This window comes from Heteronotia binoei, chromosome 3, assembly GCF_032191835.1.
Source record: "Heteronotia binoei isolate CCM8104 ecotype False Entrance Well chromosome 3, APGP_CSIRO_Hbin_v1, whole genome shotgun sequence".
In the NCBI taxonomy this organism is placed as follows: Eukaryota; Metazoa; Chordata; class Lepidosauria; order Squamata; family Gekkonidae; genus Heteronotia; species Heteronotia binoei.
This window is the reverse complement of record NC_083225.1, coordinates 55,227,810-55,255,459: the sequence shown is the minus strand read 5'-3', so window position 1 is coordinate 55,255,459 and position 27,650 is coordinate 55,227,810. Positions and strand designations below refer to the sequence as shown.

The following is a 27,650-nucleotide window of genomic DNA, read 5'->3' as shown; positions in this document are numbered from 1 at the left end:
TGTTCAGTGTACAGTAAACTAGCAGATTTCATGAAAACCTGTAATACTTGAGTGTTCCAAGCACTTCACATATATTTCAATAATCATTACAACAACCTTCTGAAGTACATCAGCATTATCATCATTCCTGAACTGCTGATGGAGGACAAACATGGTGGCTTGCCTAAGGCCACTCAGTCATCTCATGGCAGAGAAGAGGTTTGAACCTGGGACTTCCTAGTTCAAAACTCACTGTCATAACCACTAGGCTACATTAGCTAGCAAACATGCATATTCCTAGCCAAATAAGGAATCACAGAATTTAAGCAAAATAATTCCATAAATCTAGAACAGATCTAACAAAAATACAGAATCACAATGTTGTAGAAACATCCTTGCAACTTGATTAAAACAACTGTCATGTGATGGTGATTTTTTTAAAAAAAGAAAAAAAAATGGACAGGCTCACAACAGACTCAAAAAATAAAGCAAGCAGACAACCCAATCACATCAATATAATACATCACATTCTTGAAAGAAGGCAAGACAACAGTTTTTGGCAAAAGCTCACATCCAAGATACAAAAGTATCTAAGAATTAGCTCATGACACAAGCTACACCAATGGAGTAAACTTTGTTTACTTGCATGGGTCACAGATGTGCAGTTGAGGTAAAAGCTCAGCTTCTCATATCTTGGCTGGGGTATGATTTAAGAATCTTTTTTTTACAATAATATACTATTGCATGTTTACTGTGCTGCAAAGCACAAAGTGCTTGAACTGCCTCTCTTCAAGGCTACTGACCAGGCAAGCATTTTTCATGTTCATCCTTGAAGTACAAAAGACAACAAGCATTTAGATCTCACTTCAGTCAGCTGGAGTGCAATGCTTTGAGCAGGAGCTGGGCCCTCTTAAGGAAAAAGGAAGCCACGACAACAATGAATTAAATACTCTGACAGTCACATTTTAAAAGCTCAGCTGAGGTTATTGTGTATCTCTATTATTAATCCTAATAAAATGGTAATTGGAGTCATTCCAAAAGACTGAACAGTGTTCATATAAAAGGAGATGCAAAAACAATTTTTTTAAAAAAATGCAGACACATCAGAATGCTCTTTTGTCTTGAGGAACAACTTGGGTGTGTTCTAAAGACTCTACAAAGGTTAAAAAGAAATAGCCTATTATCAAAATTTCCCTTTAAGAGGAGATCAATCACACCTCAAGTCATTGCAGATGTAACACCCCCTGCTAAGTACAAAATTTCCTCAACATGCTTTCTAGGATTACATGTTGCGGACTGTGAATATGGGGAATGTTCTTCAAATCACAGCATGTCATGATTTTGCTTTTGAACAACACTACCTTAGACTTTGGACATAACCTACAGGGAACTGCTCTTGTACAAGCCCCTTTAATTTTAACAGACTCACACAAGAGACGTTTCTCAGTAGATTTGGCCCATGGAATGCTACAAAAAGTGCTTCATTTGCAAACTCAGTTTAGCTTTCCTAACCATGGCAGTACATTACAAAATATGGTTGCTTTACTTATCAAAGCAAAATGTAGAGTTAACTCAAAGAAGTGAGGTGATTCATTTAAAAAAAAACTGCATCAAGTTATTTCCTGCATAAAAATATGTACTTTTCAAATTATTTTAATAAATTAAATATCCCTAATGTTTTGAATATATATCCCTGATAATCTATAAAAGAGGGTTTGCATTAGCAAAATAAATGAACCTCCAAAAAGTACCCCTTCACAAAATGTATTTTAACAATTATAGGTTTTCATCTTCAAGGAATGTAACAATATGTACAACTTTTACATAGTATAACCTATCACCATTGATAGGTTAAAGAGATTTCTATGATCCTTATGCAGCAAAGTCATGTTCAGATGGAGGAAATTGTGAATCTAGATAAATACCACCAGAAAAGTATCAGTTTTAAGACTGTAATTAACTGTTATTGGATCAGTCTTCCGTCTACAGTAGACTTCACAGGAGGTAGCATTTCAGTGAGAAAGAAGAGTTGGAAATAAGGTGCATGATCAGTGTCTTCGCTCTGCGATTTGAAGAGTTCATAGAAAACTTTACAAAAAGACCAATCTTTTTTTTTTTCTTCCTTCCTCTTGACTGATCAGTTAGGGAGCTTTTTAATATGAACCTGCAATGCGGAATTAAAGTAGCTGATTAAAAACATAGAATATGTTGACAGGGACTTTCCACCCACATCAACAAAAGATGGTTCACTGTGTTTTTTCACTGAGTCAGCCACATTTCTTTCCTGTAAAATCCAACATGGCCTTTTGAGCACCAATCATTGTGACTTCTGGCCAGCTACTCACCCACATGTTCTTTAAAACAAAAATACTGTTTGCAAGATTATATCATAAAATCAAAAGTGAAACTCCTGAATTAATCTAGCCTCAAGTTTTGCCAAACAGATTGATAAAGTAGATAAATAGAGACTGCAATGTGATACTCCAGTCTAAACTCACTGACTTCAATAGGTCTAGACTAGCGTGAATCTGTATAGGATTTCACTGTTTGTTAGTCTAAACTGTCTTCCAAACAGCATGAAAATATTCTGAGAGAGTTAACATAGCACTGGGAAGTCACAATTCAAAATCTAGTGATACAACTCTAAGTACACAAGAAGCATGCCAAAGGTGCTGTGTTTTTCACATGGAAACAGCATTCATGTGATCTCAGTACATGTCACCTGCAAGTTGAAGCCACATACACTGACTTAAAAAAAAAAATCTGTGTGGATGCACAGCCAAATTCATTGAGAAAATCTTAACAAGACATACAAAATTGCCCTATTCCAAGAAAGCTGGTCTACCTTGGAAAGTACTGCATACTTTGGCTGCAACCTTCCAAAGATGCAGGCAGAAGTTTTTCTGTTCCCTAAGAAGCTTTAGTTGGAGATGCAGGGGTTTGAACCTGAGATTTTTTTGTATACATAAGTTGTGGATCCACCAGAATGACTTTCTTACCTCTCCCTTTCTGCTGCAGTTCAAACTTGCTCCCCCAGCTGCTGTTTCTGGAAGAACAGCTTCCCCCTCCCCCTGGAAGGATTTGGCAAAATCCACCTCCCCCTTCTGTCCATGGAAGCACTCCACTAGATCCAACCCAAGGCATGTGCTATATCACTGAGCTATAGCTCCTATTCCAATAAGGGTCATAGGATATCACACCACATGTCTGATGCTTAAAGAAGAAGAGTTGCATTTATACCCCACCCTTCACTTGGGAGTCTTACAGCGGTTTACAATCTCCTTCCCTCCCTCTCCCCACAACAGACACCTTGTGAGGTAGGTGGGGCTGAGAGAGTTCTGAGAGAACTGTAACTGATCCAAGGTCACCCAGTAGCTGCATGTGGAGGAGAGGGGCATCAAACCCAATTCTCCAGCTGAGAGTCCATTGCTCTTAACCACTACACCAAACTTGCTCTACACCACACAGAAATGTTTTTAAGTTCAACACTTCTAATAAGAGAAGGCTTTTCTGTTTAAATCTTACCTCATTTAGAATTGCCCAGACAGAAGAATTCTGTATTATCAGAAGTCGGACAGCTGCAATAGGATTTAGACTGGGATCAACTGTTCCTTCTGCTATACCATTTTCAAATTTGCCTTTAAAAAACAACAACAATAACAGCAACAACATATTCTAATCAGGCATAAGAAAACTGAAGTAAAGTTGCTGACAGAAATTTCACAAGACCCAAGTCCAATGTAAAGTTGGCAAAACAAAGCGCTTCCCTGCATAACTTTGCATGAGCTCAGGATGAACATATGAAGCTGCCTTATACCGAATCAGACCCTGGGTCCATCAAAGTCAGTATTGTCTTCTCAGACTGGCAGTGGCTCTCCAGGGTCTCAAGCTGAGGTTTTTCACGCCTACTTGTCTGGATCCTTTTTAGTTGGAGATGCCCGGGATTGAACCTGGGACCTTCTGCTTCCCAAGCAGATGCTCTACCACTGAGCCACCGTCCCTCCCCAACAAGGATCTTGTTTAAACTGTGCTGCAGCCCATACGAAGCTGATATGTGTGCTCTGTTCGTACATCAACACTATCTGAAAGGGTTACAGATCTCAGTAGTACAACTTAAGCCAACATAACATTGCTGTTTAACAGAGTAGTTTCTTGTACATCAAAGGGAATAAAACAACTGATGTAAAAAGCTGATATGGCACCATAAAATAATCTTCACACAAGTCCTAAACATGTTACTTTCAAATAATATCATAGATGTCAACGGAATTGCAAGACAGGGGGAAATCTTTTAATCAAAGATCAATACATTTTCAGTTCCAATTAAGAAAGCAACAAAATTTTATAAATTAAGAAGAAATATTTTGAAACAAGGTCACAACTAATGTAGGTACTTAAAATTAAAAAGTGCTTTTAAAGTTTTGTTCTTTAGGGAAATCTGGAATCTTTGTCAGCCTATAAAGTTGTTAAGGTGCCATAATAGCACTTTTCTATCTTACTAAGACAACTGCTGCACTACTATCTGATCTGTGACTGGCTCTTGTTTCTCTTGCCTCCACTTCCATGGGCCTCTAACAGAACAGCAACCAATAGGACAGAGCCAGACGATGAACTGCCATAGTTATACAACAAATCTCCAGTAGTCACAATCTCTGTAAAATGTACCAGTATTACCTATTCTGAAATATCCATCTTCTAATCGTTTCTCTTTGGTTTCTTTGCTTAATTCCAAGTCTTCACTCTGGAAATCAAGATGTACAACATAAGCACCAATTTACACAATAAGGTAGCAAGATACAAGCAAGCCCATTTTCTGCAGTATTTGAATGTTTATGGGCCTACTGTCTTGATACATTTTCCGACAGATATGGGATATCTGGGAGTTCCAGGCTTCTCAGTTGTGCACAGACACAATTCAGATCAGAACCACCACATGAGAAAAGAGCCTCACAATCCAGTTCAGGTTTCCAGACCTGAAAAGGTCCCTATGAGCTGCTATTTGCCCATTTCAGAAACTTAACCTGCAATCTGTCATTAGATGCTGTCATAACAGGGGGGGGGGGGTTGTAATAATTCTCCAGTTAGGGACAGGGGATCCCCCATTTTTGCATGCTTCTGCCTGCCAGCAGCCAATTAGCCAGTGGGAAGAAATCCTCCCCCCCACAACAATATTGCACGAGATGCCTGTGTTACCCAGAAGTGATGTGGGCACGGCAGAGGCAGTGCTCTGGTTTTCAGGCAAAACTCTATGGTTTGGGGGCAATATTACCATAGAGTTCTGCCCCAAAATCAGAGTGTTGCCCCAACATGCCTATGTCACTTCCAGTGATGTTAGCATGATGTGGGCGATGCTTCCGGCTCCAGGAATGTTCCACTCACCCACCCCTAACAACATCTCAAACAGACCTGGCTATCCTAGATCCAGCATCATCTTGAGTTGGATCTAGTACAGGGCTTCTGTGGACACAATGATTTCCATCCACAAAGCATGACTTTTGCAGCTCCCTTGGGGGTATTTTGGGGAGCCAAAAGAGGCAGAAGTGTAGGGGGTTGGACTAGATGACCCTGGAGGTCCCTTCCAACTCATTCTATGATTCTAAGTAGTATTTCATGGCTGGGAGCCCTTGTGTCCACAGAAACACCGCACTAAATCCAGTCCTTTGACTGTAAGTCTTGTTTATGTTATAGTGTCTTGAGCTTAATCTGAATCGCATCACCAAACAAAGTGCCTCCAATGTCTCACTCAGGTCAGAATTAGACATTTACAGGAGATGCATAGCTGATGCCAAAATGGCAGCCACACATCTCCTCCTCCTTTAGCTCACATCAATATCTACTAACATTAGATATATGGATGTCTACAAGTGTCTGCTTCATTGGCTTCCATAGGGGATAATTAATCTGAAGCATGATGATGTCATGTTCTGTATTTTTATATTACTATCACAGAAACCCTATAGCAGGAAGTCATCTAACTTCTTCTACTTGGGGAGGTGGGGGGTAATAGTTAAAAATGTTAGCATGGCTATACAACCTGACGTATTTCTGCCAAATACTTTCATTCTTCCAGTTCCATCACCCTCAGACACCCGAAGATCTTCTCCCTTAACTGAATCTGTCCTTTCTCCTTCATGCCCTTTATACCTGGAACTCTCTCCCAGAACACCGTCATGATGCCATCTCTCCCACTTCCTTTAACATCATCTTCTAAACCCAGCTCTTGGTCTAACTCTCCATCTTTATAACAAATTTTGAGTCCAGTAGCACTTTTAAGACCAACGAAGTTTTATTCAAGGCATGAGCTGTCATATGCATGCACATGTTTCACTGTGTTTTGTGTCTGAGGAAGTATGCATGCACATGAAAGCTGACACCTTGAATAAAACTTTCTTAGTCCTAAAAGTGCCCCTGGACTCAAAATCTGTTCTACTGCTTCAGACCAACATGGCTGCCCTCCTGGATCTATCTATCTCCTTTATTCACACTGTTTAAGTTTCTGAACAGACATTCTTTCTTTTATTCTATCCTTCATCATCTCCATTCCCATTACTAAAGTAAACAAGGTGCAAGCAGCCAGTTGTTACCGACTCAAAGACTGACATCATATCTGATGTTTTCTTAGCAGACTTTTACAGGGTTTGCCATTGCCTTCCCCAGTCATCTACGCTTTACCCCCAGCAAGCTGGGTACTGCAGCTTACAACTCTGCGTCACGGCATTCTTATCCCCATTACTACCTTTTGTCAAAGTGTAGTTTCCTTATAGTTGTTTACTCGGAAGCAGCATGCACAGTGATGGCATTCAGCACTGGTGCTAGGGTATCGGTGCTAGGCTGGCACCCCAGGCAAGGCGCACCCCCCTGCCACTGACTTTCCACCCACCACATGCCCTTCCACCCCCAACTCCACCCAAGCTCAGTGGTTGTGGGCCCCAGTTGGCATGCTGGAGTGCACCACCCACTGCCCTGCCACCCCTGTCAGGAAGGGCCTGGCAGCTCCTCTCTTGGCACCAGCCAGCCTGCCTGTCTTCCTCCCTTGGTGGCGGCAGCAGCAAGAAGAGACTCCTCCGACCACCAACGCAGGTGAGCAGAAAGAGGTGAAGAGGCAGTAGGGAGGAGCTGAGAGTGGACATGAAGAGGTGGGCACAGTTCCATCCTTCCCACCACATCTGTAGGAAGAGGGTGGGGGCACCCAGCACCCTGTAGGTCAGGTGGCTGCCCAAGGCGGCCACCTACCTGGCCTACTAAGATGCGCCGGGTCTGGTGGCATTATGAAAACAGCAGTAACTGACAGGATTGTGTAACATCAGTATCCAGATTGATATTCAGGCACAAGAGTAGTAGTACCACTACCTTGAAAACATTTTCAAATATTTCATTCTGCATCAAGGAGAAGCATCTGTCTCCAAGGGTCAAACAACAATAAGTAACACTGAGGAAAAGGCACTGCCATTTCGCAAAGCTGGACAGCCAGCCCTGATCAAAGCACACAACTCAGAAAAATAATATTCCCATTTATTTATTTATTTTTATTTTATTACATTTGTATCCCGCCCTCCCCTGACAGGCTCAGGGTGGCTAACAGCATAGTGCTAAAATAAAATTACAATAAAATCATTAAACATTTCATATAATTTTGTACAATTTAAAACAATCCTTCCAGTTTCAGTTTCATTCCCTAGAGTTCAAAATGATGTGGTTAGTTCTTATTGAGCACTACATGTAATAATGATGTTGGATGTTATTTAACGCTCTACATTTATAATGGGATGGGTTCAAATACCAATGCTGTGGGATGGTGGAATAGTGGTCGCCTCCCCATTAGATGTTAAATGCCAGCCTAAACAATTCTGTCTTTCAGGCCCTGTGGAATTGTGGCAAGTCCCGCAAGGCCCTGATGTTTTGGGGAGGGCGTTTCACGGGGCAGGGGCTGCCACCAAAAATACTCTCGCTTTAGTGGTGGTCAGCCGAGCTTCTTTTGGCCCAGGGATCATGAGATTTTGTGAGCTTGATTGAAGTGCTCTCTGAGGCTCATATGGGGAAAGGCGGTCTCGGAGGTAGGCAAGTCCCAGGCCATATTAATTATTAGGGTTGTGGGTTCCTTGCACAAATACAAATAACATTATGTGTCAAGAAGCCAAGTGCCACAATCTAGTTATGCAATTTTAGTCCATATGCTTTTGTTATGTACATTCTGCATCATTTAATCATGGGGTGGTGATGTTAGGAGTTACACTGTGAGGTAAAAGATGAGAGCTTTTGAACAAGTTGTTATACATCCCTCTTGTTTAGTAGAAAAGAGCAAGAATCCACTTGCACTAACAAAATATGTCACAGGGTGTGAGCTTTCATGAGTCACTGCTCACTTCTTCAGACTCAGGAAAGCTCATATCTAGACACATATTTTGTTAGTCTTTAAGGCGCTTCTGGACTCTTGCTCGCCTCTTCTACTGCTACAGCCAGACTAACACAGCTACCCATCTTGAGCTAATCCCTCTTGATTATCAACAGTTTTGCCTAAGCTTTGTTTGGTTTAGCAGCTCTCCGCTTCTGAAAATAAAATTCCTTATTTGAACCATAACTTTAAAAAATAAGATTAGTAGCTTATAATTCCAAGAAAATAAACAGCCATATTCTCATACGACAGTAAAACTGTCATGAGCTTTCATGTTACTCTGTTGATAGTGATAATGGACTTATCCGCAACCATACCTTGAAAGGTAAAACTTCTACTGTTGTATTGATGAATATATCGCCTGGATGCTCTGGGTTACCACTGTGGAACAGGTATCTAGAAATTAAAAAAAAACAATATACCCACATTAATCACAACTGAGAAATTAGGGGGGTTGGTGAGGGGAGATCTGAAAGATATTCAAAAATATTTGAGAATTTAATAGTAAAACATGGAAACAGGTTGGATGAACTATGAATGGAACAAGAAAATGAATGGCTCAACCACAGGCCTTTGTTATCCCCTCCCCCCGCCAGGGTCAGGGGATACTTGCCATGTTGATACTCATTTACCCAACCTCAACAGATCCCTTTGGAGTGCCTCACAATTCTCTCTGGTTCTCAGCACCCTGAACAATTTAGTGTCATCAGCAAACTTAGCCACTTCACTGCTTACTCCCAATACCAAATCATTAATGAACAAGTTAAAAAGCATTGGACCTAGTACTGAGTCCTGTGGCACCCCACTACTTACCACCCTTCACTGAGAAAATTGCCCATTTATACTCACTCTGTTTCCTGTTAATTAGCCAGTTTTTGATCCACAAGAAGACTTGTCCTTTTACCCCATTAAGCTTACAAGCTTACTTATCAAAAGCTTTCTGGAAGTCATGGTAAACAACATCTATTGGGTCCCATTTGTCCACATGTTTGTTCACCCCTTCGAAGAACTCTAACAGGTTAGTAAGACAAGATCTTCCCTTACAGAACCCATGCTGAGTCTTCCTCAACAATTTTTGTTCATCAATGTGCCTACTAATTCTCTCTTTAATAACAGTCTCCACTAACTTTCCTGGTATTGAAGTCAGACTGACTGGCCTGTAATTTCCTGGATCTCCTCTGAAACCCTTTTTAAAGATGGGGGTGACATTAGCTACCTTTTAGTCCTCAGGAATGGAGGCAGATTTTAATGAAAGATTACATATTTTTGTCAGGAGATCCACAATTTCACCTTTGAGTTCTTTCAGAACTTTTGGATGTATGCCATCCGGACCTGGTGACTTATTAGTTTTTAATTCGTCTATCAGTTGTAGGACCTTCTCTTTTGTCACCTCAATCTGACTCAGGTCTTTCAACACCCCTTCCAAAATTAGTGGTTCTGGAGCGGGCAAACACTACTCGTCTTCCACAGTGAAGACTGAAGCAAAAAATGCATTCAGCTTCTCAGACATTTCCCTATCCTCCTTCAGTAATCCTTTTACTCCTTGGTCATCCAAGGGCCCCATTGCCTCTCTGGCTGGTTTCCTGCTTCTAATGTATTTGAAGAAATTTTTATTGTTGGTCTTTATGTTTTTTGTAATATGTTCCTCATAGTCCCTTTTTGCCTGCCTGATCACAGACTTGCATTTTGTTTGCCACAGCCTGTGTTTCCTTTTATTAACCTCACTTGGGACTATCTTTCCACCACTTAAAGGAATCTTTCTTACCTTTTACAGCTTCCACTACTTTGTTTGTTAACCATGCAGGCTTTTTTAAATGCCTATTTGTGCCTTTCCTGACTTTCCCCACTGACTTTCCCCACTATTTTGACCCAAAGCATTTCTAGAAGCGAATCTAATTCTCTGACCTTCTCAATCTTACTGATCTCAATCTTACTCTCTGACATACAAAGCCACCCCACCTCCAACTCTTCCCTCTCTATCCTTCCAATATAATTAATATCCAGGAATCACTGTATCCCACTGAGAAAGTACAGAAGTTATTGTGTTAAGAAGATTAGCTGTAGACAATGTATTAGCTAAAAGGCCAAACTGAGTAATATTGGTGTGGGGCAAGAAACCCCATTAAAAGACTCTTCTCGAGTCACTTTCATCAAGTTGAACAATTTTTCTCTTTAATGGGCTAAATCAGTTTTTCCAAAATAGGATACTGACTGAAGGTAGCTATATTGATTGAAAGCAAAACTGAAACGCAAAAATCCATGTAATACCTTGTATTAAGACAAGCCAAAACTACACAGAACTGTGTGTTTATGCAACATATTGAATACGAATGCATGTTACTTTATATTCAGGATGTCTTTTCACTGGAAAGTGGAGAACTGAACATACATACAGCAATGTACTATGCATAGCAGTGTTAAGTAATGGGGAGAAACCATTATATTATGCCAGTAGGTGGTGTCTCTGCTCATGAAAGAATGCCTTTTATAGCATCTAAAAAGTGAGCTTGCTTTCAGATTTGAGGACAGCTGAAACTAATGTTTATCTGAGCACAAAGGATAGGATCACGGATACCTGTATATACAAAAAATGGCTTGGATTTCATGCTAGATCTGCCAGTCAAAGAGGAGTTTTCTTGCCTTTCCCGATGCTTCTCCATGCTCCCTGAAAAGCTGCTTTTGAGGGACAGGGGATACTCAACAGCAAATTGGATGTCTGAAGTGGGAGGGGGAATCGACAAAAATCACCATTCTTCCATTACCAGAAATTTACTGCAAGATTCCAAACCTACACTAAATTTCACATGAGCTCCAAACATAACAGCAGTTAACGGGGGGGGGGGGGGGGGGGATCCAAACAACATTATATCCAAAGGAATAGCTACATTATTATCCTATAGCCAAAATGACAAGGCATCTTGTAACACCCTAAAGGCTAACAAATTTATTGCAACACAAGCTTTAGTGAGCCAGAGCTTGCCCCCTGCCCTGGAGTCCAATGAAGTAGGCTTTGGCTCACTTTTGCTTATGCCAAAATAAATTTGTTAGCTTTTAAGGTATCATGAGATTTTGCTATTATGCACTTGCATATCTATATCCTACACTGCAGGACCATATAACAATAGAGATTTTATTTGTGCTCTATAAGCTTTCATAGTCAAATGAACTGTTCTTTTGGAAAAGGTCAAAATTCCTCCAGTGGCCTGATTTTTACAATAAATGCTATTATGGCTCCTTATACCAAAGGTGAAATAAAATAAAATAATTGTATTTTCAAAAAAGCAGCTCTACATCTCTGGTGGTCATATAACACATGACATTTTTCTAATGGGGGGAAATATGCACAAAGTGGATCATCATGTGTGAAAACTCAGGAGGCATTTTTTACCATGTTTGCCTAAGTTTGTTAATTATACTGCAATTATACATGAAACCACTTTAGGAATGGCTCCTAAAGAAACAGAATTGTGTTAAGAAAGATGGTAGCAGTCTTAGTTCAATACTATTTCATTCAAAGATACACCCATAACATCACTATATCTAGAAAAGAGTAGTTATCTTCTGAAATTGAAAGATTTTAGTCTGCCTTTTACAAACCTACTACATATACCCCATGCAACATTTGTACATGTGATTATGTTACATGAAAGATGATAAATACAGTACTACAGCCTGCAATAACAGACTAATAAGGTGAGTGGCCACACAACACTGTCAGTTCTCACAGATCCCTGCAACATTCAATGCCTTTGTCCATTATATCCTTCTGAATTGCCTCCTTGCGTTGGAAGCACCACTTTTCTGATGAGTCTATATCTTTCTCAAGGGTGGGCTTTGGAAGACTGAACTAGAAGACTGTTGTCCTTATCTTTAGAAACTTTCCCACAGAGATTCCTGAGATTCAGTTTTGTTCCCCATGCTCCAGCATCTACATGAAACTACTAGGAGTGAATTGCTATAATATTCAAAGAACACTGATCACATTTGTGCCTTGTCATGAAATCCAAGTGAGGTGACTGCTTCCCTCAAGCACACTAGATTTGCGGTGAACTGTATGAAGCAGAACAGACAGACTTTATCCAGTAGAAAGGTATGATGGTGGGTATTCTGTGGACTGTCTAGTGGGCAAAAATGCTCCTTGATAGCACTCATCAATTTGTAAGGCAGATTCATAGCATGGGAATGCTACTAGTCCTAACATTAATGCTGAATTCCCAGCTGGCAAGGCAACTGTGCCCACTGTTATACAACAGAAACCAGGGGACTCCCCCAACAAGAGTTGTCTTTTGATGCTAAATGATGACTTTTCTGCATGGTTGTATGTGTGTGTTTTTAAGCAGCAACACAGTTCCAGCTGGCCTTTTTCTACAAAAAAAAAGTTCTTTTCTTCTCAATCACCTTTAATAGGAACTGAAATCTCACAATGCGCCACTGACTCACAAAAATGAGATCAAAAGTATCATGAGTAAGCCCCATTCAGTTGAACAGGTCTGAACTTCTTCAAATCAATGGCCAGCACTACTGCAAGTGATCCCTTAATTACTTGGTTCCTGACTTTGTTAAACTCACAATCTGTTATAGTTTGTTTTCTCTCTCTAGTTTCAAAAATATTGATTTGTTTCTGTTGCAACAATTTTAGAATTCTGAATGCAGAGAACAAGCTGTTTGTGCAATGTGACGAATTCCTTACAGAATAATATGTACATTTACATATAAACAGGTTTTGTAGCCTGGTCATATCCCATCATTTGTTTTCTGGTCATAAATATGTTTGCCTCAAAACTGACTGTGATACAAAAACTGATTGTGATGCAAATAAATGTTGTGAAAACGGTTTTGTAAAGTACTGTAAAATCAACCATTTTTAGTTGAAAGGACCACCCTGGATTCGCACTACCTGTTTTTCAGGACAGAAGCCTCTGTAAAGTAGGCTCATTTTTTGGCATTTAAAGATCACTAATTATATTGTCAATGGGAACAAAATCAAAACTGATCTCCTAGAGAGAGGGACATCTATAAAAATTGAGTTTGAAATGGTCATGTTTAAATTACTGGTTAGCTGAGATGGAAAACCTGTGGTTTTAAATCTAATTGCTCAAACTGAATAGAAAATCAATCTTCCTCAATTTGAAATAATGTCCCCCTTTTGCTGAGAGAGAAAACACCTAATTTGTGCTCTGCTTCCCACTGTTATAGTTCATCAGGAGTACTTAAGTAGAGCTACCTGATACAGAACAGGACATATTTAATATTTAGTATTAGGATATTAGAATATCATTTCTGCTGCAATGGAGGAGATGAATGAGAAGACTGTGGTTGTATTCAGACAGCACAACAACCAGAAGGGCACAGTGATGGGCACAGACACACAGGCTGTTTCTTTCTTTGGGTTCTCCTCTGGCTCCTCCCCGTGTCCACAGCATAGTTTAAAGCTTTTTTGGTTTGGGAAGCCTTTAACCAACCTCCACTTTGTTGTGATGCCCAAATGCATCAATGTAGAGTTCATACAGCACATATCCATACAAACCTGAATTTTAAACCTTAGTTCCAGTTTTCTGCTGGGGAGGAGGGGGAGCTTCAATTCAGCCAAGCACCTGCATTACTATCAGCTTCCCAAACCACAATGGCTTCAATAATGTGAGGGGAGATGCAAGGGCATATGATCACCCCCTCCACCAACAGTAATGCCCATGCATGTAACAGACAAACCTGTTTGTCATGTCATCCAAACACAACCAATAAAAACTGAACTTTTTAACTGTAAAATGGATTTGTGATGATAATGCCTATGCTTGCCAGAAGGTTTGGACAAGAGCTTGATGTTGCACGGCTTCTGTTTTACAACAGGCATTTTTGGGCAGTTTGCAAAGCTAATTGATCTTAATATTTTTATGTATCTCAGTATCTGTATCTGTCCTACGGACAACAAATCCTATCTTTTTTTTCATTCTAGCTAGGTACTTAATAATGTCCAGCCTTAACTATCCTGAAAAAAATTCTCCCAGGGAATTTCTTCATTTATATCCTTGCTACCCTGGAGAGGCTAGAAATTCTGCCTAACCTGAACCAATAATTAAACAAATGGATGTTTAATTCAAATCAGTTTTCAGTAGCATGGAGAATAAAAACTTCCTCTTAGCAGAAACTGCAAAGGCTTGCTTTTCAAAAGTTCCTGCCTGCTGAAGTCTATATAACATGCCAGATACTGATCGATCCATGCACATTTCCACACACAAATGGGGAAATGAAACAGCAGTGGGAAGGAAGAAACAGGAATAGTTAGATGTGGGGGTGGGGGGAAATATACACTAGCAAAGGATGCAGAGCTTGAGGACAAAAGGCAAAAGGCAGACACCCAAGGTGACAGTGGATAAGGTTAGGAAGGAGGAAAGCATGCAAATGAGTTCTAGCAAAGGGAGTTACAAATTGACGCACAATGGATTCAAAGAGAAAGATATGGGTCAGGAGGAGAATAAATGTGTCACATCTATGACCAACATGAGTTAATATGCTTGTAATGTTTTATTTCTCATCAACTGGAGTATAGTATACAGACAAGTAAGCAAAGATAAATCCTGGCTGTAGCCCAATTCTTTTCTCTTCCTCCAGCTTCCCTGAGCCAATCACTGGTGCCTTCATTTGCCTTTCAACTTCCTTCATCTTTGTTCTCTGCCAGTCCTGGGATTCCTGGCATGAGTCAATAGGTAGGCTTTCCTAGACGCAGACTCCCATGATCCACATCTTCCTCCAACCTCTCCTCCCCTGCCATAGCTTCCCTTATACTGTTGCCTGCCTGTCTGCCCCTAACTGCTCCATCAGGGAACTCCAAACACCCTTCCCCATCAGTGCCCTCAGAACACCTTGCTTAGCTTGCCCCCCTGTCTTAAAAGGACAACCCTCTGTTCAAAAAATATGAAAAAACTAACATTTCAAAAAGGCTAGATGAAGATTATCCAACAGACTCTTCCCAAAATACACACTTGCTTCTTAAGTTCCACAAATAAAACAAAGAGTCAGAGGTTTCTTCTTAGACAGGACAAGATAATTTCAATTAGACCAATAGCTGTTTCTACAAATTTGCAGCAGCCAGAGCAGTCTCTGCTCTATAGAACACCGTTCTGCCACCCCTCACGAAACAAAGGCAGAAGGTCAGTGCCTCAGATGGGACTGAAAGTAGACAGCAGTATCAGGAGCTTGCAGAGAAGTGGACTACAGTTCTATTCTTTTAAATTAGAGGTTACATTGCTACCAACTCCGCACAAACTAGCTCAAACATGCATTATGAATCTAGCACCAACCTAAGAAAGTTGTCTAGGGATTTGTACTGACAACGCTCAATGCTCAAGCTTAGAAGCCTCTTTCTCTCATACACACTATACTCAAAAAATTATTTTCTAGGTCAGCCTTAGGACTGTATCACTGTCTCAACTCAAAATTCAACCACTATCAAATTTCTCCATAGCTAGCAACATCCCTCTTACAAATATAGCTTATCTTTCCAGAGAAGGAGTTAGTTATTTTGCAGGAGTGGAAAAGCAGCACCAGAAGAACATAGCTCTATAATGGTTATATGCAAGAAGGAGTACAGAATCCAAGTTTAATCACTGTACTAGATACTTTCAAGATCTCTCTTTCCAGGTGGTTACTTTTGTCCCAATGGTATTTTAAGAGTATTCAAAATAAACTCCATTTCAAACTGCAAAGCAAGCAAGTGAAACCTACCTCTCTATATTAACAGGCTTGTCAAATTTAAACAAGATGTAGTCCCCAGCAATTGGTGTAACTGCCCAGAAGAAGTCTTCACCCATGTAGGCCTTTTCAAGGGCATGCCCCTGATAGACCTTTAAAGTCGTTGAAACCTCTGCAGGTGGGTTCACGTGAATTTTATGCAGTAATGGTTTCAAGAAGTCTTTGTCCTAATCGAACAGAAGACAAGAAAGGCAGTTAAGCTGGCCATGAACTTTAATTGTTTCTGTATGAGTGAATCAGAGAGGTTTTTTAGATTTTGGGGTTACAACATTTATATTATTCATTTTCTGCATATTTTACTGCAAAACATTTGCAATTAAAGGTTTGAGATTAAAAACACTTTTTAAAAATAAGATCAAGACATTCTGTCTGCCTATTAGCAAACAATTTTACCCAGTAACAATTTTTGTTACAATGTTTTTCCTTTAAGAATTCAGACTTGGATTGCACTGCTGGAACTCTTCACAAATGTATAGGTGGAGTTGCCTTACACCCTTAGTACATCTATATGAATGCTGTCTGCTCTACAGGCAGCAACTCTTCAAGATCTCAGCAGAAGACAATCTGTACCATCCTTTCTGTTCAAGATCTTTTTAACAGGACATGCTAGGGGACTGACTGTGAGACCTTTTGGCAAAGAATGTGCTCTCATACTGAGCTCTCTCCTTCACTCCAGAGGCCACTGCTTGATTAAAGCAACTTAAAAACTCAAGAAAGTCTTTAGCAGCAAACTGCACATTTCTCCTTTAGGGAAATTCAAAATGTAAAATCTAGTGTTAACAGATACGGACTACAGCACACAATGAAAAAATAAATGCAAATGATTCAGCCTTCTGTATTCTTAACAAAAATAGTTGCAGTGGTTAAAGAAAAGCATAATATTCTGGAAAGCCACAACCTATGAGCTTTAAAAAGCACAAAATAAGCTAGAGCAGTGCTTACTTATGCAGAGTTCACTTCTTCAGATATAATGCAACAATGGAAACCACTTTACCTCATTTTTACAGAAAATTACATCAGCTACAACATCTTGGGCTTATCTACTTGCACATCATTCAATTTAATATATACCATTATGTGCCAAGAATACCCTTCTCCTGTCTACATAGGATAAATGTGACAGTCCCTACAAGAAAGAATCAATTAAGACAAACCTGACAAGAAACTGAAATAATAAAAAGTGTCTGTTTTAACTTTAATCTTCCCAAACATACTGTTGCGGAGCTAGAAGTCACTGCTCTGAAGGGAAAACTTCAAAAGGAATACACAGCACAGAAGTACTGAATTATCATTAAATTAAACATCTATTGTCCTGGCTTAAACTGAGATTTGGGATTCCTTATTCATTATAATTTCTAATAATCCAAGATTATTTGTAATACAGACATAAATGTAAAGGAAGGCGGCTGAGCAGTGAAGGTGCTCGGCCCCCTTCCGGTCTGCATTCCATCCCAATGGTGACAGGTGGTGGGGTCAGGTTGAATTACTCGCCTCCGTCACTAGTGTTATGCAATGCCAGGTCCATAAATAATAAGACCTCAGTCCTTCGGGATTTCCTGTGTGAACAGGATATGGACCCGGCATGCGTGACTGAGACCTGGCTACGTGATGGGGAGACAGTAGTCCTCTCCCAAGTAGCCCCCCCAGGGTACTCAGTCTTTCACCAGTCATGGACTAGCGGGCGAGGAAGAGGAGTGGCCCTATTCATACAGGAGGCTTACTCCTTCTGGGCTCTCCCGACTCCAGAGATCGACGGCATCAAATGTGCGGGTCTGAAGTGGGATGTTGGAGAGGGTTTGGCAATCTAACCCACCAGCTAGCGCCTTATCGTCCCTGATGGAGGCCGCAACAGGCTGGGCATTGGAACACCCAAGGCTTTTAATCCTGGGTGACTTCAATGTCCACGCCAATGACGCGAACTCCAATCAGGCGACGGACCTCGTGTCATCCATGGCTACGCTAGGACTCTCTCAATTTGTAGCAACACCCACACATCAGGCCGGGCACATGCTGGACTTGATCTTTGCATCGGGGGTACAGTGGCCCGAATTACTGCTGATGCAGTGCCATGGTAGGCCACTATGTCCTGAAGGCCCGTATGGATGTGCCACCCCTAACCAGTTTAGGCAGCGAGCGTTTTTTAGCTTGCCCACGGAACCTAATGGACCCAATACGGTTCCAGAGGAAACTGTAAGGTTCCTGGCCCCCTGGGAATTTTCTCGATGACATGGTTGAGTCCTGGCAAAATCGGCTCACCATGGCCATTGACGAGATCACTCCCCAGCACCCTCTGTACCCTCGTTCAAAGATGGCGCCGTGGTATAACACGGAACTGCGGTTGATGAAATGGAGGCTCAGACGGCTAGAAAGGCAGTGGCAGCGTACTCATGACGAAGTGACCAGAACATCTTATAGAGAGTATATGAGATCCTATGAGATGGCAGTCAAAGCCACAAAGAAAGCTTACTTTGCGACCAAGATTGCATTGGTGAATTCACGCCCGGCTCAATTATTTAGTATTATTTAGTATTATTCGGACCCTTACAACTCTGCCACAAGGCAGACCAAATCGTAGGGAATTGGACATTGGCTGTGAGACTTTTGCAACCTTCTTAGCAGATAAGGTCTCATCGCTCTGCTGCGACCTCCCTGCCACAATTGAAACAGTATGTGAGCTCGAGGCTCCATGCCTGTTTTCCGGATCGGCTTTAGACAGTTTTACAACATTCAACCTGGAGGAAGTTGACAGAATCCTCTCCACTGTGTGCCCAACAACGTGTGATTTGGACCCTTGCCCATCCTGGCTGATTAAAGCATGCCGGATGGAGCTTCGATATCCTATATGGGATATTGTAAATAGATCCCTCTCTGAGGGGCTTTTCCCAAGGCCCCTCAAAGAGATAATAGTCCATCTCCTCTTGAAAAAACCAACATTAGACCCGGCCGAATTGGCACACTATCGGCCGGTCTCAAATTTACCCTTTTTGGGTAAAATCATTGAGAGGGCTGTAGCGCTGCAGCTACAGAGATTTCTGGAGGACACTTCCGTTTTAGACCCACAGCAGTCCGGCTTTCACCCAGGTCATGGGACGAAGACAGTGCTGGTCGCTCTGGTAGATGATCTTCAGCGGGTCGCCAGTGCTGATGTTGTTGGACCTGTCGGCGGCGTTCAACATGGTCGACCATCAGTTGCTGGTCCACCGCCTTGCCGATGCAGGGATTCAGGGGTTGGCCTTGCAATGGCTCTCCTCTTTTCTCCTCCATTGGGGACAAAGGGTGGCGATCGGGGGACAATCGTCCCAGAGACATCCGTTTAATTGTGGGGTGCCTCGGGAGCGGGGCTCTCCCCAATGTTGTTCAATATCTATATGCGCCCCCTTGCCCAGATTGTCCGGAGATTTGGGCTGGGTTGCCATCAGTACGCTGATGACACCCAGCTCTATCTGCTGATGGATGGCCAGCCTCTGCCCCAGAAAATTTAGTCCTGGAGCTGCAAGCCATGGCAGGGTGGCTCAGGCTAAGTCGTCTGAAGCTGAATCCGATGAAGACAGAGGTCCTTTGCTTGAGTCGTGGTGGTCTGGGAAGGGAAATCCCTCTACCAGCTTTCGATGGGGCACCACTGATACCAGCGCCCAAAGTCAGAAGCTTGGGGGTGCTACTTGAGCCCACATTGGTAATGGAGGCCCAGATAGCAGCAACTGCAAAATCCGCCTTTTTCCACCTTAGGAGGGCATGACAGTTGGTCCCCTTCCTGGAGCACAGCGACCTAGCAACTGTGATCCATGCAACAATCACCTCGAGACTAGACTACTGCAATGCCCTCTACATGGGGCTGCCCTTGTTTCAGATCCAGAAACTGCAGTTGGTGCAGAACGTAACAGCCAGGCCGTTATTGGGTCTCCCTATACGGGAGCACATACAGACAAGGCTGCAGGAACTGCCCTGGCTGCCAATAGTATTCCAGATTCGCTACAAGGTGCTGCTAATTACCTTTAAAGCCCTACATGGCCAAGGACCTGTCTACCTTAGGGACTGTCTCTCCCCACATGTTCCCCTGAGGGTACTTAGATCTGGATCACAGAATTTACTGTCAATCCTCAGGCTGAGGGAGACGAGACTGAAGGCTACCGGAGAAAGAGCCTTCTCAATTGCTGCCCCCACTGGTGGAACCAGCTCCCAGAAGATGTTAGGGCCTTGTGGGACCTTGCCCAGTTTCACAAGGCCTGTAAAACAGCTCTATTTCGACTTGCCTTTAGTTAAACTACAGTATAAGTAGATGCCCAACATCGCTGAATGTAATGGTACCAGCACCAAAAATTGTTTTAAATTATTTTAAACTGTTTTAAATTGTTAATTGGTAATGATTGTTAATTTTAATTGTTTGCTTACTGTTCTATTGTTTGGGTTTGATTGTTGTTAGCCGCCCTGAGCCTGCTTCGGCGGGGAGGGCGGGATATAAATGCGAGGAATGAATGAATGAATGAATGAATGAATGAATGAATGAATAAATAAATAAATATCATAACCCTTCATAGATGTAGGTCCATTTTATCATGCTTCAAACTGCCTCTTAATTAGTTAGCTTCTTTATTAGTTATCTACTGTACCTTCATATATGACAGACTCCAGAACTTCTGACCTTTCCCATCATCCATTAAAATATCCAAATGGCTGAAATCCCCATAGAATCTTATCTGATTTATTATACTAGGGTTCTTTGTGCTCAACTCCTCCATCTTTCCTTTTCACCTTCCTAGAGTTGCCAGGTCCAACTCAGGAAATATCTGGGGACTTTGGGGGTGGAACCAGGAGACTTTGGAGGTGACACTAAGAGCAAGGTTGTGATAAGCACAATTGAATGCCTAAGGGAATTCTGACAATCACATTTAAAGGGACTGCACTCCTTTTAAATGCCTTCCCTCCATTTGGAAATAATGGAAGATAATGGCACCTTCTTTTGGGGCTCATAGAATTGGACTCCTTATAGTCCAATCTTTTTGAAATTTGGGTGGAGGTTGCTATGCTGAAAATTTGGTGCCTCTACCTCAAAAAACAGCCCCCAGGGCCTCAGATACCCATGGATTGATTCTCCATTATACTTATGGGGACTGGTCTCCATAGGGAATAATGGAGTGCACAGCAGACATTCTGCCCCCTCCCCCCGCTTTCTGTTAACCCTCCAAACCGGGGGATCTCCTGCCCCCAGCAGGGGACTGGCAACCCTACCCTTCTGCAATTTTCTGTCAAATGAGGTAAACGGGTTTTTTTCTTCCCACTGTATCTGAAGAAGTGAGCTCTGTCTCACGAAAGCCCACAGTGGAATAAATGCTATTATTCTCTAAAATGACACTAGACTTTTATTTTGTTTTGCTGCAATAGACTATCACAGTTATTTCACTGCAATACTTATGGAGAGACATTTCAACCAGGGAAGTCTATAGTATCAGAGAAGCTTAACAAAAGACAAATGTTCTGTTACCACTATCCCATGTTTAGGAATAATTACACTATGCAATTCACACCAGCTTTAATCAATGGACCAGTTACTGAGAACTGACCTAGTAAGGTAGGAAATATATCATATATTTCAAATACTCACTGTGAGCTTCTGAATCTTCCCTGCTAGAGAGGAATGCAGGCCAACATGCTGGAAAAGAGAAGGCCTGAAGCGTATTCTAAGGTTTGATTTCTGCCGATCACAATGTTTCTTAAAAGAAAATTGGGGGTGTTAGAATTAGTCATCCCTTATGCTGAAGGCACAGACACACGTATTACAACTGATGGAAATGTCCTATGATCAGTACTGGATTAAACCCTGTGGAGGCCCCTCAGCAGTCAAAATTGGGGAGGGGGGGGCTTTGCAAATTATCTCAGAATTGGAGTGCCTGCCCCACCACCTGGGGCCCCCACTGTAGCCTGCAGGCACCTTCTCAGAAGCCCCTTTGACAAAGCTGTGGGGGAGAGGAAGAGAGAGAGGCAAACTTGGCAGCAATGGCAGCAGCAGCCGCATCAGGCAAGTCGGGCAAAAAGCAGCTCAATTGCTGGCTGCATGTGCAGGCTGGGAAGGCTGCAAGCAGGGGTGAAAATGGGGGGGAGCTGGACCAGGCCCCTAAAGGTGTGGGAGCCCGTACGCCAATGCCTAGCTGGCTTAATTGTTAATCCAGCCCTGCCTGTGATGGAATCAAGTGCGCCTATCACTTGACCATCATCATCCTGGAACTGTGTATCTTTCAGATATTTTAGAGTGCACACTAAGCAGCTAACTCCTCCTTGCACCTTTGCCCAAATATACCTTTTAAAGCCTACAGATCTAAAGAAATCAGAAAATATTTGTAATCCATTGCTTGTGCTATACAATATTGTATAGCAAAAGCAATGGATTACAAATATTTTCTAATTTCTTTAGATCATGTTTTCTAAAAAGAAACCATTGGACAGTATTCTACCATCCCATGCATGGAAAGTTAATTTTCCCATGTTCCTCTCAACTGCTGCAGTTCTTTCTGACCTTGGAAATGACCTTTGAGAGACCCACAAAGAGGAACAGCCATGTGGGTTGAGCACGCTGGAATGATGAAGAGCAAAGAGATAAAATTGTGAGTATTTGAAGGGTTGTCACTTAGAAAATGACCTGTTTTGCAAGTTCTAACCTTAGAAAATGACCTTAGAAAGTGACCTGTGCCTGCTGGCAACAGAGGACAGAACTTGCAAAAATGGGCTTAAATTAAGGGTGGGAAGGTACCAGCTGGATATTAGGGGGAGGTGAACTACAGTAAGAGTTACTCCGCAGTGGAATCAGCTACCGAGGGTGGTGGTGAGCTCCCCCTCACTGGCAGTCTTTAAGCAGCAGCTGAACAAACACTTGTCAGGGATGCTATAGGCAGATCCTGCATTGATCAGGAGGTTGGACTAGATGGCCTGTATGGCCCCTTCCAACTCTCTGAATCTATGATTCTATCCTCCTCTGCAAGCACAGTATCCTTGAAAGGAGGAGAGAGTTATTTCATCCCTTTGCCCCTCCTCAGTCCAGCATGATGGTTCCTCTGCATGCACTCTGCAGCCCTAGGAATAATCTTTAGGGGGTTCTTCTGAATACTGTGAAGGTAGGGACAACAGTAAACAACTGGAAAGACAGCTCTTGGTAATATCTAGCACTGTGAGTAAGCTTGGATTCTGTACTTCTGTTTGCCCAAAATGATCCCCCATTGCAGAGCATGTTTTTCCAGAAGTGCAACGATGGAATAGAACGTGAGACAACTTGTGTGCCTACCCACACATGGATACTAACCATTTCCATTTAGATTCTACACATGCTAGTGACCAAGGAGCCTCTCACCAATTTCACTGCATAACACATGCTTCCATTTGTAAGACCATATACACAAGACCATAATGGGAAAGAGACACCTCTTCCCTTCCTCTTACACGTCCTTTCTCACATTTACAGCATGTAACACACAGCACCCTCACCAGAAATATTAAATACAGTTAAAATTCAAAGTGAACTTACTGCATCTTTCTCAGGGTTGCAAACTTTCACCCAAAGAATGTGATCCAAGAGCCAGTCGATAGGTTTTTCCTTATAAAACATAAATATGAACTCTACAATGAGAGTAATATCTGGAGATTGGAACATTTTTCCTGCAAGAATTTTAAAACAGCATCAACAACTGCCCTGTGTTTTAAAACTGTAAAACCAGACTGTCAAGAGAAAGGACTAGTTTAACTAAAAGTGTTCTAACTTGAATAATTGAAGAAGTAACCTAGAGGTTATTGCATCTGATAATTTCTGCACTAACATGATCTGTTTAATACTTTTTACATTTCATCAAAAATTCATTTTTAAAAAGGTTGGAACTAGAATCACGTGGGGGCATAAGTACTGCATAGACAGAAGGTCAGGGCCTGAAGAAGAATATAGGAATGGTGCTACACAGACCTTCCTCTTGCCTTTTACATATATAACAAAACAAAAAACAGAGTTCTTCCTCTCTTCAAGGATGTTGGAAAAATTCTTCTTTAAAAAAATGTAGATTCTTAAACTCTGAATGCAAGGTTATATTCTAGAACTTAATGGGGCCTAATGATTACAAGTCTGAATAATTACAAGACTGAAGGCCATTCAAGTCATGTAAGTTAAGAATCTGTCATTTATTTCAGGCCTGCAGTCATGACTATACACATTATTCTGATTTTCAACTGCTGCGTTATATCACAATAATTTACAAACAACCTAACATGTTGAATTGCAGGATGAACTTTTTAGTGGCTCTTTTAAAAATATTAAACTTATTGCATGTTATAAGAAGCTCTTTACATTTTCATGCTTCATTTTCAGCATAAGACTGTCAATCTAAGATTTCCAGTTGAGCCCATTTCAAAAAGAAATTCCCTTACCAATGAATCCCAGCTGAGAAAACTCAAGAATCATCCAGTCTTCAGAGGACAACTGAAGCGCAAAATTTTTAATTGTGCTGAAGTAATTCTGCTTGACAACGATGTCATCCTCCAGCTAAGGAAACCAAACAGCTACATTAAAAGCAAGACCAGCAAAACAGAGAAGTGGTGAAATGGGAAAAAAGACAAAGCACATTTCAAGTCAAACACATTTTAAACCTACCCATATGACTGGCCTCCAGGGCAATAAACTATGAAGGCATTTGGAAATCATGCAAGGAAGACAATAATTGCTTTATTTTATAATTGTTCACCTACTGATTAAACGAATGCATGGGAAACCACTAAATACATTGAAGGTTGCCTTGCCTCGACCCCACACACTATCTAGTGCTCAAAAACATATATGGCTTCAGCAGGATCTCTCCTACCTAAAACACTTTAGATATTTTAATCAAACAGACCCCATTAAATCATTCTTTTAAAAAAAAATAAGGTATTGATAATAATCCCAAGTAATAAAATAAAATATTAATGGTTCTAATACAGTCTTCCAACTATGCAGGGATCCAACTATGGTGGTAAAAAGATGCAAAGAATAATTCAGCAATGTTCTTATACCATGTCCCTCCGTGAATTTGGTCTTTAAATGGTGAAAGGATACTTTTTGGCTCTCTGAAAAATATTACAGAAGTATTACAAAATTAATTTTGGCAGGCTTTGACTAACTGTGAAAAAGCCTTATTAGATTCACTGGACCAGTTCAAAGCCTTATTAGATGCACCGGCCCAGTTCAAATGTCATGCACTGAGATTACTACACTATGAAGACCACCTCATACACCTGGAGTATACTTCCCCCTCCTAACAAATCCCCCCCTCACTCTTCTGATTAAAAACAACAACCTGGCCCTGGGACATCTGCAACGGGACACTGTGAACAACCAAAATTGATTCTGCTGAATTAAAACCCAGGTTAAAGATTGTAGAGCTCTATAGTTCTTTGCCTGTAAACCCCATTGGGATCAGCTACTGAACAGTGTATAAAACTTAGCAAAATCATCTCAGTCTCTGATTGGCTTTATTGCAGTTCTTATACAAGTGAAGTCTTATTTATAAAACCTAGCCTTGGCAATTTACAGATGTTTCTGGAATTAAAATCATACTCTGAGTTTAGTAGCTGAAATCTTAAAGTAGACCTTGAGTCCTTTGTTAAAAGTTGTAAAATCGAATAAAATCAAATAAATTGAATAAAATAAATAAATAAAGTAGTTTAAATTAAAAACCAAGCAAATCAGCGTTGCTTAGACTTAGCTTCCTTGTTGTCTAAAAATAAGTTAAAAGATATGCAAAGAACCTCAAGTTCCAAGCGGCTAGATTTTCTGATTTAATGCACATGAACACCTCAGTGCATACCACCTGTTTTGACATCCTATCTAAGTAAGAAATGGCTAATAATAGTACTAGCCCCACTCACAGTTGCCTTTATTTATTAGTTTTATAATTCAAACCATAATTTACCTGAATGTAGTAAACACCTTTTTTCTGTGCATACATCATAAGAAAACAATAATCCAGATTTTGCTTTGTCCGCCATCTGAAATTAAAGGTAATTTTATAACTTTTAAAGGTTAACATGCCTGTACACATTAAAGACATAACATAACCTAGAGCATAATATGGGCACTTGGGAAAAACTGTGGAGGGAGGGGACTTAGGTCATTCCACCTCCTTGGCTCCCACTCCTACAGGCAGGAAGCAGAAGCAGTACAGCCTCCCAAAAATCTTCCCATTAGCCGGCTGCCAGATCCTGGGAGGGCTATGGAAACTGTATTGTAACCAGGCTTAAATTTTATTAGATTATGTTTTATTGTATAAATGATGTTTATTGTGTAAATGGTAAAACTGATTATATGTTTCATCAAATGACCATAATAATAACGAATGGAACTGAACCGCTCCTGGGAGACCACCACCACTGCCAGTGAACTAACTCCCCCAGTGCCGTATCATCCACAAAACTTGTCCGAATAACCTCAAAGTGTATAGGCAGAATCAAGATAACTGCAGATGGTGTTCTGTTCATAGAATGGTTTCCCCCCCACCTGCCTCTTTCAGTTGAGGCCCCTTGTGCCCCCTCCAAAGTTGCACCCTACGGCAGTGACCCCCAACCTTTTTGGCACCAGGGCCCGGTTTTGTGGAAGACACAGCCTGTGCGTTGGGGACCCCTACCCTATGGGACCCTTGAGAATGGTGTGGAAAAGTGGCCTGAGGAGAGAATGGCTTGGGGAGAAAATGCACAGAGCCTTCTTACTTTTGCCATAAAAAGCTGTTTCCACTTGGCTTTGAAACCAGCCCTCAGAATTCTTCTGTTTGAGGATAACAATTCTTGAACAGTAGCATACAGAATAAAGTTAACATGCTCTTCAACCCTACTTTGTCATACATTCTGTTCATGAATATGATATGCAAATAAACAAGAATCTATTATATCCATTTTTAATGTATATTATGAAAATGACAAAGAAGGCATATGCCTGCTCCCACAGTCAAAGAAAACCTACTGACCTGACTCTCTCTTTTGAGTCTCCAAATGTCTCTTTTAAGTTTGTTAGGTCAGGATAGTATGATGCAGGTGGGGCTATTACCTCTACTAAGCCAGAACTTATTTCAGCAGAAAATCTATAAAACACAAAAGTTTTTTTTAGACGTATATGAACATATATATTCTGCAAAACACTCCATTCTAAGTTCCTAGTATGGTGCAATGAACTGAGTGTTGGGCCTGTGCTCAAACATCCATTTGGCCATGAACTGGGCATCTATCAATTAAGGTTGCCAAGTCCAGTTCAAGAAATATCTGGGGACTTTGGGGGTGGAGCCAGGAGCAAGGTTGTGACAAGCATAAATAATAATAATAATAATAATAATAACATTTAATTTATATCCCGCCCTTCCCGCCAAAGCAGGCTCAGGGCGCCTGATTGAACTCCAAAGGGAGTTCTGGCCATCACATTTAAAGGGACCGCACACCTTTTAAATGCCTTCCCTCCATTGGAAATAATAAAGGATAGTGGAACCTTCTTTGGGGGCTCATAGAATTGGGGGGGGGGAGGGTTGAGGAGAGAAACTGA

The 27,650-nt window shown here is 41.2% G+C and overlaps 1 protein-coding gene across 1 annotated transcript in view; it reads right to left on the bottom strand.

Moving 5' to 3' along the window:
• Window positions 1–426: 426 nt before the first annotated feature.
• MGAT4A (alpha-1,3-mannosyl-glycoprotein 4-beta-N-acetylglucosaminyltransferase A) overlaps window positions 427–27,650 on the bottom strand; it is a 90,664-nt gene continuing 63,440 nt past the window's right edge. The window contains exons 6-15 of the mRNA XM_060233847.1: window positions 27,085–27,198; window positions 26,038–26,113; window positions 24,518–24,632; window positions 23,631–23,761; window positions 21,720–21,827; window positions 16,094–16,287; window positions 8,689–8,767; window positions 4,654–4,720; window positions 3,505–3,617; window positions 427–2,143 (exon numbers count right to left, since the gene is read on the bottom strand). Coding sequence (XP_060089830.1) covers window positions 2,117–2,143; window positions 3,505–3,617; window positions 4,654–4,720; window positions 8,689–8,767; window positions 16,094–16,287; window positions 21,720–21,827; window positions 23,631–23,761; window positions 24,518–24,632; window positions 26,038–26,113; window positions 27,085–27,198 — 1,024 coding nt within the window. The 3' untranslated portion in view covers window positions 427–2,116. The remainder of the gene's footprint in view (window positions 2,144–3,504; window positions 3,618–4,653; window positions 4,721–8,688; window positions 8,768–16,093; window positions 16,288–21,719; window positions 21,828–23,630; window positions 23,762–24,517; window positions 24,633–26,037; window positions 26,114–27,084; window positions 27,199–27,650) is intronic.